Raw genomic sequence first — 14,359 nt, 5'->3', positions numbered from 1 at the left:
TCTTAAGGTCTTTATTAACTTCAAGCAGCAGGTTTGCTACAGAGCCCAGACCGCTTGAAACAGACAAATGGGTCTGCACAAACCTGAGTTTCTGAACTTTGGGCTAAAATGACAGCTTCAAGGGGGGATATGTGGTAGGCGATTCGGGAAGGCTGTACTTTCCGAGTACCTCAGCCAACGGGGAAAGGAAGAGAGCAGCATGCGGCCGGGAGTTTAGGATAAAAGGAGGCTGCATCCTCCAACACCTCGAGAGAGAGAAAAGCCCGCTGGCATGTGCCGCAGTGGACTCTCTCCCTTTATTGGAATAAAGTCGCAGGACTCCTCTGTCTCCTTTGCTCCAACACCTTGAGAGAGAAAAGCCCGCTGGCATGTGCCGCAGTGGACTCTCTCCCTTTATTGGAATAAAGTCGCAGGACTCCTCTGTCTCCTTTGTGGACGCTGGCTTTTCATGGCGTGATCTTCCGTTCAGGTGTCTCTTCCAGCCTGGTGCAGCAGCGGCAGCCGGCTGTTCTCCGCCTGCCAACTCCCCGGAAGCCCTGCTCTGCCTGCCCTGGGCTCCCCTGCCGCGGGGAGAGACCCAGGGTCGCAGGCAACCGGGGCATCTCACCAGGCTGGGAGCAAACTGGTGCTCAGCGAGCTGGAGAACAAACACTGAGTGCCCAAGTGGGTACAAATCCCACGCCGGGGGTCTCCTCAGGGGCCGGGGCCGGGGCCGGGGCCGGGGCCGGGGCCGGGGCCGGGGCCGGGGCCGGGGCCGGGGCCGGGGCCGGGGCCGGGGCCGGGGCCGGGGCCGGGGCCGGGGCCGGGGCCGGGGCCGGGGCCGGCAGAGCGGCGTCTTCCGGCCGCTCTCGCCTCCGTCTCTGTGGTTGTTCCTCCCGCTCCTCCCCGAGCGGCGGCAGTGGCGGCGATGGCGGAGCCGGGGGCCGGCGGCCGCAGCCCCGAGCCCCCCGTGCAGGTGGTACGTGGCAGGCGGGGCCGGGCCGGGGGTGCCCGTGTGCGGACACGGCAGCTCGGGAGGGGCCGGGGCCGGCCCGGGGGCTCTCCCGGAGGGCTCTGCCCCGGCTCGGTGCCGGCGGGTCCTGCAGCACGGCAGCCTGGGCTCGTTCGGGTACCCGGGGTTGGCAGAGAAAGTCGTGAAATCTTCCTACAGCGCTTCCTGCCTTTGTTACTTCCCGTACCTATGTGTGTGTATATATAGTGTGTACATATATATATATATATATAGTGTGTGTGTATATGTATATTATATATATAATTTTTAATATACGCGCACGTATGTATAAATTATACACATAGACAAATAAATAAAGTTAAATATATAACATATATATCTCTGTCTCTGCCTATATATATATAAGCACAGATATAAAAATATAGACATATATATATAATACCTGTCTAGAATGTGTGGGGTTCAGGGAAAACCAGGTAGGGTCACAATGCTCAAATTCAGGTTTGATTCACAGCTCTGTTTCAAGAGTCATATTTGGCTCATAGGCTGTGAAACTCCTCTCTCTTGGATGTTGCTGCAAATCAGCCTCAGCTAATGAAATATTAATTCAGATTCAGTTGTCACTCAAATGACCTTGTAATGCCAAAAGCACATTAGTTGTTTGCAATTTATGTCCCAAATACTCAACATTACTTTGAGAGAGCTTTAGGCATATTTCTGTAGTTCACTGTTCTGGTGGCAGTCTTCAAACACACGAAGGGCTGCTGCAAGGAGAGCTGGAGTAATCATCTGTGCTGGGATTGGGAAGTCGGAGTTGGCATAAACTGGAGCAAAAGGGCACTTGGAAAACCTAATTCTAGATCTCCCTTGTGCCTTAGCAAGGTTGGTGTTTGTCCCTGGAGAGAGGGTTTGTCAGCAATGGCAGAGCTGTAGTTGATGTTGTTTTGGGACACAAGAAGCAGACACAGTCTCTGGAGGTTACTGCCAGCTGGTATTTTTGCTATGAGACTGCACCTGGAAGTGAAATAGTGCCCTGGTTCGTGGTTTTCCCCTCTTTAAATGGTCCAAGGAGATTGAATTATTCTGATACAGTCATACAACATTAAAGGCCAATTTATGACTGCCCTGTTGCAACTCTTAAGCCAGGGTATAAATCTAGTGATGAGCTAGGGGAGAAATGAAAATCTAGATTTTTGATTTATCCCCAAACTGAAAATAAACACAGAAAACCAGTAAGCTGAGCAAGAATGGTGGAACCTAAGAAAACTCTAGTATACAACACTGGCAATTCTCTGGGGTGTTAATCCTATTGCTGAGTACAGTTACTTGTGTGGATTTGTTAATTTTTCAGGTTTTACACAGAAGTATCATCAGCAATTCAGCTCTGGGCCTTAGTTTGGCAGGTGCCCAGTTCTATATGGTGGTTGTGGTTCTGTAGAAGTAGAATTTGCTCACAGCAATGTGTTCAGGAGCATGGTAATATGTTATGAGCAGTTGAGTTCAGAGCATCTCAGTGCCATCAGGTATTTATGGGTTGTTTTATATGTGCTGCCCTTAAAGTACTGGTTTTTTCTGCTTTCGGTTCAAACTAAACAGGGTGGTCAAACATCATCTTGCTGTTTTGCTCTGCTGTCCTGACTTAAAACAGGACTACACAACGGAAAAAAAGCAAAGAAGTTCCAGTTTTCCAGCCAATGGCAAGCTAGTTGGTGATGGCTTAGTCAAATTTTTACTAAGTGAATCAGAAAACAAATTGAAAAATAACTGATTTTTCTGGATGTGCAAAACTGCACAAGTTTATATTGTCATTGGAAGAATTGTGGAACCCTTTTTACCTGAATGAATATGCTAGATTGATTGGTATGAATGAGTAGGATCATATTTTAATTGCTATGTCCACATAAAGAATATTAAAATATATTTGAATATAAATTGAATATAGTACTTCAGAATCTCAGATTTTTGCTTATTTTTTGGTCTCAAAGTACTAATCTGAGACAGTTCTGAAATAATCTTTTTTCGTCTGTATGTTGTAATTACTGGGTAATCAGTTTCGCTTTTTTTTTGGTTTCTCCTTATTTTATTTATTTGTTTGTCTCTCTAAAACACAAGTCAAAGGCCTGCTTTGCTTAAAATTTTAGAGAGCTTCTGTCCTGCTTCGTTTAAGAACTGTTCCATCATCCTGCCAAAAATCAGGAGGTTCATTCGTTTTAGATGTTTGCTATTTTATTTGGCTGTGAAATGTTGTTGATCATGGTACCCTACACAAGACTGGGTTGTACCTGTGTGTGCACCCTTCAGCATCCAAAAATCTCCCCTCTAATGTGTGCCCCTGTGTGTATTTGCATGATGTACATGTGTTCACACGTCCCTAAATCGTGAATAATTCAATTTCAGTACCCCAGTGTTTTGTTTCTTAGGATTCTCACCTGCTCACAAGAGGAATAAATCCTCTGTTTCTTCCAACCATGCGTTTGTGGTTACCCCACATAATAAGGAGTTTAAGTTGTGTTTCTAGGGGCTTCTTGAAATGTCCCATGAGACTTTTTATGAGTTACTTAGGCCCTTAAGTTCCCCATCTGTAAGTAATTTTAACAGGTACAGACTTGGGCTCTCCCTTTGCAGACACAGCCAGTGCATCACTGGGCTGTTTTCTCAGGCCATTGCATTCTGTGAAGGAAATGTGTTCTGAGACACTGAAAGAATTTTGGGGGGTGTTGGCTTTTTAGGGATAATTAGAACAGTGGTAACTGAACAGATAAAGCCCCCCTCTCTGGTTTCTAACCAATTTTAAAATATTTCAGGTATGTTTTCCTGCTTTGTGTACATCTGAACCGAGAGGCTGTAGGAGGAAAGGCTGCAGTTGGAATGGCAGAGTATGGAACTGCATCACAGGTCAACTTCTAATGTGCTTTAGAGCAGCTGTAGGTGGAATAATTTTTAAAAACTTGGCTAGAGCCCAAGGGTCCAGCTGTGTGTATGAGCATCTCCAATTAGGCTTGAAGGGGAATTGATGAGAAAGATGTTTTAATGGAAGGCAGAAGTGAGGAGTGCCTTAAGAAATGCAGGAGCACTAGAAACAGGTTATGGTGATGGTACAGATGTTTCATTAGTGGGTTTGGTTCAGTGGTCTCTCTTGTTTCCTTGGACTTCTGCCAAAAACCATCTTGCAAAACTTAAAATAATTTAAAAAGAAGCTCGATAGAGAAGAAAGCAAATAATATATTTATAATGAAAATAAAGGTTCTTCGTCTACTTTTGTATTTTAAGATGCATTTTTTGGTGAAAGTTAGTTTCAGAAGGATGTGGTACTTCTCCTTTTTAATAAATATGCTGTAAGTAAACAAAAATATGCTTCCTGACATGCATGTGGATCTTTTTTTGCTTTTTTTTGTAGTCTATCATTGTGCCTGTTCACAACAGTGAATGCTGGTTGGATGAATGCTTAAAGTCAGTTTGGGAACAAGATTTTAAAGGAACCATGGAGCTGTCAATTTTTAATGATGCCAGTAAGGTGCGTTTCAGACCTTCCTTAAAATACTGTCCATGTAAATACGTCTTTGACTAGAATTTTTGGTTCATTTCACCATACAAATGAAAATAGCTGCATCTGTGTCATGATTTTTTCTAGGATGGTTCAGCTGAAATAATTGAAAAATGGAAGACCAAGTTGGAAGAAGTTGGTGTTTCAGTAATCATTGGAAACAATGATTCCTCTCAGCCTCGGGGTGGTATGTAGCTTAATAGTGATTTTGTGAGAGTTTGGTTGTTATTGCAGGCACCTTCTGATTTTTAGGTTGAAAAGTGTCTTTGTAGCCATTCTCCCTGCAATGGAAAAAAAAAAAAACAACATTGTTTTCTAGAGCTCTGAAAACTCATTCCAGTTTGAATTTGGCCCTGTTGGTTTGGGCTCTGCAGAATTTGTTTATATGTTCAAGGAAAGAACTTGGCTTAGTGCTTGTGTGCTCTACTCTGCAAAAGCAAAAGAATTTTGTTGAATTGTAGTATACACAATGTTGTTAATGCTTACAGTTTTACTGTGGCTTTCTGATATCTGATTTATCTGCAGGAGACTGGTTTTAAGAAAAAAAGAAATAAAAATTCCTTGCATAAAGATTTTTAAAGTAAATGCATATCATTCAGTCTAGTAAAATAGACCCTGAAATAGAAAACAAATATGTTTTTGATACTGCTTCAATGGTCACATCAAAAGAGAGGCTCCAGAAGTTTTGATGTGAGCTAAAATCTCTCACTAAAGTCCTAAGTATTCTCTCAAAGGGCTAAACCAATATGTTCAGTGAGCTGCCAGACAGGTGAATGATGTGATCCCCTATTCATTTGCATGCTAATATGAATCACACCCACTGCAGGAGATTACAAACACATCTCTTTTTTCTTTTGCTTGCTTTGGTTGGTTTATGTTTAGGGGGTTTGAGCACAGAAGCGTCTTAAAATGTAAAATGGAATAATGAAAAAATATAAATATAGAAGAAATAAATATAAAAATAGAATAAAAGTCAGTTGCTTTTTGAAGAAGCTGTTGTTGAGTGACAGTAAAGTTGGGAGACCACGTCTGTGTTCTGAGGAAGAACAGCAGGACAAAGGAGGAGCAGTGGGCTCACATTTCCTAGGGGAGCTGTGTAACCAATTTCTGTCATTCTGGACTTTGTTGTAATGCATAGACACATAGGAATTGTTAAAACCCTGGTTCCAAATTTGTGACTTTGAGGTTACCTCACTTAAAAGTCACACTTTGGAAACACTGTAACACAAAATTTGGACAGTTTCTGTTCTTTCACTAAATGTCCTGTTTGAAGTGTAAAGAAACTCGGGCTTATCACAGTCTCCTCAAAATGATCTTCTTATGCAAAAGCCCAGTTCTGTTTCAGAAAGTTTAATTTTCATCCCCTGTTGAAACACACAAATAAATTGAGAGTTTGTGCACTGAATTCATCTGCAACCTGGTATAGGCCCCTGGCTTTATTTACTGTCATTTCTCCTGACTGTAGGCTTTACATCTGTTTTTAAATAGTTGTCAGACATAGCAATACTGAAGTAACACAGCATAACTCTTACTATAAATATTTTTAGTATTTTAATACCTCTAGCATGAACTGGTGGTGTTTGGACAGTGCAGCTTCTAATATTGGAACTATTGGGCTGCTCATGACAAAAGGCAGACAAGGTTTTTAGAGGGAATTTTTCTCTTTTGGGCAACTGATACAGCTGGAGCTGAGCAATGTCAAGAATTACTTGTAATCCTGTAACTTTGTCTTCTTTTTTCTCCCCCCTCCACTATTGGGTGATCAGTCTCTTTTCAAAACTGACTTCTTTTAGGAGCTGATGATCAAGGAACTAAGTAGGTTACAATTTCTTAACTCAAACAATAATCCCACAGGTTGTTAATTCTGATACTTAAGATAGTTAGTAATGGTTTTTTGTTAATAACATCGTGTTGTGCAACATATTTTCCATTTTTATAAACATTTGCTGTGTCTAAAGTCTTGTTCCTACTAGAGTGTTGTATCAATTGTATATAAACTAGTTTTTGGTTTGCCAGAACACACAAGCAGGGTGGTTTTTTATGTTAGAATTCTGACACCTGTTCACCTTTGCACTTTGGGAAACTGAACCTAAAACTGAATTCCAGTTGTGAACTGCACTGTGCCATTAGGGATAGGTCAGATTATTTTTTGGTTTAGCATGCATTTGCTGGTGTTGGGGTAGCTGGAAACTGAACAGATCTTTAATAAATTGGGGGTGAGAGGGGCAGCTGTGTACTATTTAAATAATAGTGTGAAATGCAGAGTTCTGCTAAAAAACAAACCCAGGCTTATTCATGTGGAAGACACTCTCAGGTCACCATTACAACGAGGATATCTGTACTTCATGGTTGTTAAATTTTAGAAGCAGGTTACTTGAAATCCATAGTATTTGTTTGCTTTTGGTGATTTACTTTTATTATGTTAAGGACTAGGTACAACTGGAAGGAGTCTTGCCTTTAAAAGAAGATGCTTTGGTACAGAAACAATGTACTAGTCAGGCTTCACATCTTCAACTATTTACACAAGATTAGGATTTATTTCTAATTCTTTTCTAACATGTAAAAGAAAGGGGGGGAACCTAGGAAAAAAGAAAGGGTCACTTGCCTAAAAAAAGGAAACCTTTTTCTTTCCAAGAGTGAGGAATGTTAATATCTCACTGAGGCTTAAGTTTTTACGGCTGTAACTATGGTAACAGGCTCTTTTCACCAAGTAAGCAGGCCTTACAAAACTCAGGGACCTGGCACAAACATTTCATTTTGTTCAGCAGAGTAATATTAAAGAAATTTTTTTACTCATGCCAAACACAGAATTAGTTGTGGTGAAAGAATTTTTAATACCTAGTTTCTTCTATGGGGAGTTATATTTATCTTCTTAATATTTTAAAAAATATGTATATTTTCTTCTTTGTCTTTCCTCTAAAAGATATCTGGTATATGGAAAACTTCAGGATGGTTTCTGTCTTAAACACAGCAAGAAATCTTTTCCAACTCTTTCTCATAACAAATACTAGATATTTCTTGATTTTATTTAAAGTGGTTTATTTGAAAATGAGATCTGAACTATTTCATGGAGTTCATGGAGTAATATAATTGCCATCTTGTAGTTGCCTTTAAGTCTCCTTCACTCTTTTCTTACATTTGTGATTCTGTGTAACTCATCATTGTCTCCTGAAGGTTGTTGAAATATTTGGGTATGTTAATGACAGCACTGAAATGTAATTCCAGGCTGCTTTACAGCTGGTATGGCTTCTCATAGTACTGATGTATTTGATGTTGGGCAAATTTAATTCTGTCCTCCTTTTTGTGCTGTTCTTTTATCTCTTGCTTTACTAGGGCCCTCCACAGAATTGGGGCTTTGCTGCTTTGGCATGTCCAGACCTGTTGACTTCCATCAGTTGTTTCCCACTAAAACTGCTCATGCCAGGATCCAGCTCTGCTGCTGTGGCAGCTCCTGTCTTTGCCAGCTGCTTTTTTACTGCCAGTAGGAAGGAGACTGAGAGTTACTGTATATATGAGATTAGATATTCATAGATCTGTAAAAGGTGGTATGTAAATATCCTGTAAAATAATAAATCCTAAAAACCCATGACGAAGAGAAGTTAAGGTGAGGATTAAAGTACATAAGAAAAAATAACACAATTATAAGGAAGAGCCTTTATTAGCAGTGTTCTGGTGGTAGTTGACATAATGTTCCTTGGAGGCAGTAAGAAATGCAGCCGTAAGTCTTTTTCTGTACTTGGACAGCTCAGCAAAACAGACAAGGAGCACGTGCATTACAACTAAGGGAACCTTTGAGCCCAGTTAAATTTGTTTCCTGAGCAAACTTGTATCACATAAAAAGAGAAGACAGTTACAGTACTCTGCTTTTTTTCAAATGCAAAATCAGAAACTTTATGGATAATGTTATTTAAAATTATTCTGCTCCACTTCATGGTGAGATTTTTTGGCTTTACATTTCCAGTTTTCCCCCTAAAGAGTAAAAACCTTACAGTATTGCATGTCTTCACATCATTTGTTTTGCAAGTCAGGGTGATCTTGCTGGATTCCCTGACTTGGTTCCATAAATACTTCAAAGAAAGCTTAAGTGTTACAGAGGTGACCAAGTGGAGTTCTCACAGCATTTTTCAGACTAACACTGGGTATAGTGTGGTCTTTTTTTGTAATGCTGCCCAGGGCAAGAACTCAGAGATGAGAATGTTCCTAGGTACACCTTGTCTACCTGCAGAAATGACCCCAAGTAAGCCCTCCTACTTTGTGGATGTATTTCAGTGGTGAACTGAGTTCATCCTGTTGCTGGTTGCTGCAGTCCTATCCTTACCCTGAACTGTGGATTCCTGCTCCTATTTTTCTGGTTCTGCCATTTGTTTGATCCTCCAGAACAGTCATCTTCTTCAGAAATTAAGTGACAAAAAAATTTTCTTCTTTGGTTCAGCCTCCTGAAATAAATGGTTGGTAAAAAGATTCAGCAAGTGTCAGGGGGTCAGAAACTAAGAGACCCTAGATGCCAGTGTTGTCATTTGTCTGAAGTGACATTTCAGTGTGGTCTCCCACTGATGATACAAAATGTTAAGGTATAAATAAGCCCCCTTTTGTGCTCCGTGTATGTATCTCATAAATAAGCCTGCTTTTGCTCCCCTCTGCATTACACATGCCATTACATAAATGGCACATGAAGGCTTTGTATTTGCAAACTTAATACTTAACAAGCACCAAGGAACAGAACTTTCCTTGAGTCCTTCTGATAACTTGGTCCCCTGATGGGAAGAACTGCAGTTTCTGGTTCCTTCTCTGCCTCTTTTATGATTTGTTGGTATTTGTTAGGACTTAAAAGATGAATGTATGTACAGCCAAGGGTTTTCAGCATCTGCTCTTTGCAAGGAGTTGGACTAGATGACCTTTAAAGGTCCCTTCCAGCCCAAACCATTCTGTGATTCTACAAGCTGAGGTTCTGGATATAAATCCTGCCCTCTTCAAGATCTATATTACATATTGTGTCTTTTTGGAGAGCTGGCAGAAGTAGTCTTATTCTAGTTGATTGTAGAATTCTGGTACTCAGAGAAGATGACTGACATAAGCATCCTATTTAAATATTCACAAATTACCTTGCTTTAAATATGGAAAAATTGCATACATTATGTGATACTGATTTTTGTATTTTCTTTCATCTGTTTCTCACTTTATTAAGATTTTAAAAGATACAACAGCAAAAACTTCCCCATATTTTTATCTTTGCTTTCTCAACAGTCGGATTTGCTAAAAATCAAGCAGTGATTCAGAGCTCAGGAACCTATCTCTGCTTTCTGGATTCAGTAAGTTCATGCTTTTTGTCTAACTTGGTTTTGTCAGTGTAATTCTTTCCTTTTTAATGGAGTTGTTGGTTTGCTGAAAGACAAGCTGCTTAAAGGTGTTTGGCTGTTAAATGTGCTGGTTACTATTTATGGCTGTAAAGTTGTATTCCAGCCTGTAGAAAGGCTTACATCATTCTTTGATTATATCAGATTTCACAAACTGTAGTGAACAAGGCTGGGCAAGGTTGGTATTCAGGTGTTTTCAGGATTTTTCTTTCCCACATTCTTCAGAAAATTGTACTGATGAGAAACTAAGAGCTAATGACTGGCTTTTTGATGCAAAATAGGAGAGGTCTCACCTTCCATCTTGAATTTTTATTTTTCCTGTCCTTTGTTGGATATCTTCTGTGAAGCCATTCAGCTCACTAACCCAAAGATAAGGATCTCTCTTTGTGCAGCTGAATATGCAGGGAGTGGTTTCACAAAGGTGCCCAGCTGAGCTGAGGAGTGGGGCCATGTGCTGGGAGCAGGCAAGAAGAGCAGGACCTTCAAGGCTCACTGATCTCATGTAATTTCACCTGAAGATTGATTTTTTTTTTTTTCCCCCCCCTCTGAATTGGAACTGAACTGTGGGTTAGGGTAGTACAGGATGAACTGGCTGCTGACAGGGTAGGTTTTCAGATAAAATTCAACTTAGTATTATGATTGTCTGTGCTTGTTAAAAAGTGTTGTGAGAGCAGGTATGTCAACTCTACAGCTTTTCTCGGGTTTTAATTAGGGAAATCTTTCAGTTTGCACACTCCACTTGCTTTGTGGCTAGATGGAAGAATATCTTTTTTGTTCATATGTTAAAATTTTGTGATTTTTGTGGTATTTTGTTAGTCAGTGATGCTGTTTACATATCTTAAAAAAAAAAACAAAAAAACAACTTACTTATGATTTGCAGAGTTTGAGTATTCCAGGCTTGGACAGATCCCACATTGCATTCTAGGGAGTCTGTTGGATGAAGTTTGCTGGGTCCGTGTGTACATGAGTGAGAAATTAATCTACCCTTGTCCCGTGGAGCTTCATACCTTCTGTCTCAAATATGTATAGCATGATATACTGAAGTAAATTGTGGGTTAGTCTCTCTTTTCACTCCAGACAGATCTAGTTGTTTGTAAATCACTAGCAGTAAATTAGAAAATCAAGTTCTCTAAATGAACTTAATTCATATTTTTACAGGGATTCTTCAGAATTCTCAATTTGTTATTTACTATATATTATACATCTTCATGCTGCTGTGTTGTTTCTCTTTGCTGACTAACCATTGCAGGAAAACAAAACATCAGGGAAGCAAATTAAAATTATTAAGGAATATAACTGGTAATGATACTGTATTTCTGCAGTGTTATCATTAGCATAAGTTTATATTTAATATTAGCAAGAATTACTTGAAGTGAGTTGAGGATTTTATGATTTCCAGTGTGGATAAGCTGAGGAGAAGTTACCAAGATATTCTGTTCTATGCATTTCTATTCCTTCTTCAAAACAGAGGCATTCTGGACTACCAGAAGCCTAATCTTGCTACAAAAGAAATATTAAATGACTGGCATTACTTAAATGTATTTTCTACTGTCTCTCCTTGTGACTACCATGTTTTGCTGTAAACAGATCAGAGAAAATAAAATGGATGTGGAAACGGCCCCAAGCCCAAAAGTTGCTCAGTGTTTTGTCTGTAGTTAGTAAATGTTGTGTGATAATAGCTGGAACACAGATGTTGCCAGCTGTTTAGCAGCTCTGCTTCCACACACCACCTACCTTCTTCATTTCAGTCACCAATCCAGTATCCAGCTCTCTAGGAAGGAATGTTGATATCAGCCTTTTGGAATGTGCTGCGCTAATGCCAAGGAATTGACCTTCAGAAGTGCAGCCCCAATTTCAGGTTTGCTACAGGTGGATGTGGGGAGGAGTGGGGCTGAGGCTGTAGTTTGTGCACATTACTAACTGGTGGAGAAATACACCCGTGGCTTTTAGTGCATTCCTTTGTCTTCTCTGAGTGAAATGAATGGATGAGCATATTTGGGAGCATCTTCGGAAGTACTGTTTCCAGCAAGACTGTTTTTGCTTGCCATTCCAGCTGGAGTCAAGCTGCTCGTGTTATGTCTCTCAACACAGATTTGTGAGGACAACAAACTGGGAAGAAATGTAGAAAAAAAAAGGTTACAGATCTCAGAACTGTCAGAATTTGATCGGCCTTTTCGAGTATGAAGTGGCAGCTGTTTGACTAGCAGCTATTGTGGAGTTTTTTTTACTCTGACTGTTGTTACAGATTTCACCTCCAAGCTAGTGAGGCATTTTTTCCCCCGTGGGAAAACAAGTAGAAAAATTGAAGATACTTAACACGTTTTTCACATGTAACATTTATAGTATGGGAAAATGAGAGCTAATTTTGCTAATACATTTCACTGTTAGCTTTTCTTCTTCAAATTGTCTCCAGTTATGACTTTATTTACCAGTTTCATTGTAGTGTAGCTGTAGTTTGTCAGTTCTCTGGGGTGGTGCCATCTTTGTTAGAAGCATTTACCCAGTTGTAGCACAGCAGAACTCTTTCACTAAAAATTCTGCTTTGAACTGCTGTTTTCATTGACATGCACACAAACATGCCTCTACTTGTCTGAAACTGTATTTCTTTAAAAAGGATCATGCTTTCATTTCATCCTAATCATCTGTGTAGTTTCCAATTATTTCAGGTTTATTCAGTGTGTTGTTGGAGAGCTCCTGACTGTTAAAGAAGGAACATAAAAATGGGTCCTTTTTTGACCTGCAATGTTTCAAACCCAGTCATATTCACTCGAGTCCTTGACATGCTTGCTTTAATCCTTTGAAAGGCTCCCTTGGCAGTGTATCATGATTTCAGAGATTCTCAGGCAGCTCAGAGACATGACTCTAAACCATGTTGCTACTGTGTCACTGCTTGCTAATAGTCAAAAATGCCGTGGGGACACAGATAAGTTTTATTCACCAAAAATGAGGGTGAACCACACCAGATTTGTCATTCCCGTGATGGAATCGGCAGCTGCTGACCTGTGCCTTTTGGTCTGTATGATTTAAGTTGGGAATGGTGATTCTTAATTGCTGTGAAATTGCATGTGTTCCTTGAGGTTCAAGTTGGAACCCACCTCGCTGAGGGTATTGCTAAAGGCCTTGGAGGAAGGCGCTTGGACCTTCACTAGCCAGATGTGGTAGATGTGTCAGGCACGTTGAGTTATAAACAGCTTGTTTTTCCAGCCTCTGTAACTTCCTGGGTTTGGAAGCATGGATTTCCTCTTAGCTGCCATTATACATTACAGGCAGTAATAAACTTCTGAAATATTCCTCTTTTCTTTCAAATTGACATCTGTATTTCTTAGGAAATGAAGATGTGATCAGACTTCATGGATTTCCTTTTTTTTGTTGTTTAACATACTCTTCCTTGGGAACTTCATCCTCTGATTCAAAACCTGAAATAAGCTGTTACTCCAATAGCAGGCGTGTGGATGTAGTGGTGAACTCCATTACCAGAAGAGTTGTCCATGTTTCCTAATCACTAATGAGCCCCAAAAAATTAAAATATGAGTGCTTGAAGGCATCATTCCTATCATTGTTTTGTAAAGATGTGCTTGCATTAAAACCAGATTAAATGCCTCTGTCTGGTATGAAATGTTATTTTTCTGTTTCATAAATGAAGAAGCAAACCTTCAGAATCTGGTTGCCATAACCTCTCCCAACATGTGTCTTCATCAGTTTAGTAATTAAGGAGGGCTTTTGGAATTGCTGGTGAAGCTTTTCCTCTTATCTGAGTTTACTGGCTTTGCTACTGAATACCTTGTGAGTTACCTGCTTTGCTTGACTGCCAACACAACATTTTTTTCAGTGATCTAATTGTGAGAAAAATCAAAGGTGATCTCCAGTGACCACTGAAAAGCAAGATGTGGAAAGGCATATGTCTGCATTTCTTGAATAAATGCACCAAGGTGGGAGCTGCTTCTACAGCAAAAGTTCCCTGACCAACTAATAGTGATGCTTAATTAAAAGATTCCATGAAAAGATTGTGAGGCTCACAAGAACGCCACATCGATCTTTCCATGTTTGTTGCTATGCTCAACAAAAGAAAGGTGCTCAATGAAGTCAGCTTCTTAAATTTGAAGTGTTTTCTTTGTTGTGCCCTTTTTTCTCATTTTAATTTGGGAGTAGAAACAGAAATGTAGTGGCTTTTTCTATGATCTTGCAAGTACTGACAGATCATTAGTCTCAGGTGATTTGTGGGTGCCATTTGAGTGCCTGGCTCTAATGAGCTTGATAGTGTGGGGCTGCTTCAAAAACCAGCCACTGGAGAAGTGCCTGGGATCAGAGTATTTCCTTCAGAAGAGCTGTTGACAGGCCACTTTTTGGAGGTCCCAGGCATTTCACTTCCCTGGTTCAAGGAGTTGGACTGAACAATAGCAAAGAAAGATTTTTTTTTTTCCCTTTAGTCTGAGCAGGTGCAGGATAAGTGAATGGAGCATTTGATGAATTGAAAGATGTTGGAGATGCCATATTGTTGCTCAGTGAGTG

At 40.3% G+C, this 14,359-nt stretch overlaps 1 protein-coding gene and 1 long non-coding RNA gene across 9 annotated transcripts in view; one reads left to right on the top strand and one right to left on the bottom strand.

The window, feature by feature from the left end:
- On the bottom strand, window positions 1–706 carry LOC116453303. The gene is made up of 2 exons (XR_004243745.1): window positions 345–706; window positions 1–245 (listed from the first exon to the last, which is right to left on the bottom strand). It is a non-coding gene; the product is annotated as an uncharacterized LOC116453303 (long non-coding RNA).
- A 149-nt stretch (window positions 707–855) lies between these two features.
- B3GNTL1 (UDP-GlcNAc:betaGal beta-1,3-N-acetylglucosaminyltransferase like 1) overlaps window positions 856–14,359 on the top strand; it is a 109,428-nt gene continuing 95,924 nt past the window's right edge. For 5 of the 8 annotated variants that reach the window (XM_032128570.1, XM_032128574.1, XM_032128573.1 and 2 more), the window contains exons 1-4: window positions 856–958; window positions 4,350–4,466; window positions 4,584–4,683; window positions 9,741–9,805. In XM_032128570.1, the coding sequence (XP_031984461.1) occupies window positions 908–958; window positions 4,350–4,466; window positions 4,584–4,683; window positions 9,741–9,805 (333 nt within the window). In that variant the 5' untranslated portion in view covers window positions 856–907. Of the gene's footprint in view, window positions 959–3,756; window positions 3,848–4,349; window positions 4,467–4,583; window positions 4,684–6,278; window positions 6,312–9,740; window positions 9,806–14,359 lie in introns of those variants that run through there. The other 3 variants (XM_032128572.1, XM_032128576.1, XM_032128575.1) reach the window with 3 other exon arrangements.

This window comes from Corvus moneduloides, chromosome 19 (assembly GCF_009650955.1).
Source record: "Corvus moneduloides isolate bCorMon1 chromosome 19, bCorMon1.pri, whole genome shotgun sequence".
NCBI lineage: Eukaryota > Metazoa > Chordata > Aves > Passeriformes > Corvidae > Corvus > Corvus moneduloides.
Note: the sequence above shows the minus strand (reverse complement) of the source record. Positions and strands in the feature narration are given on the sequence as shown.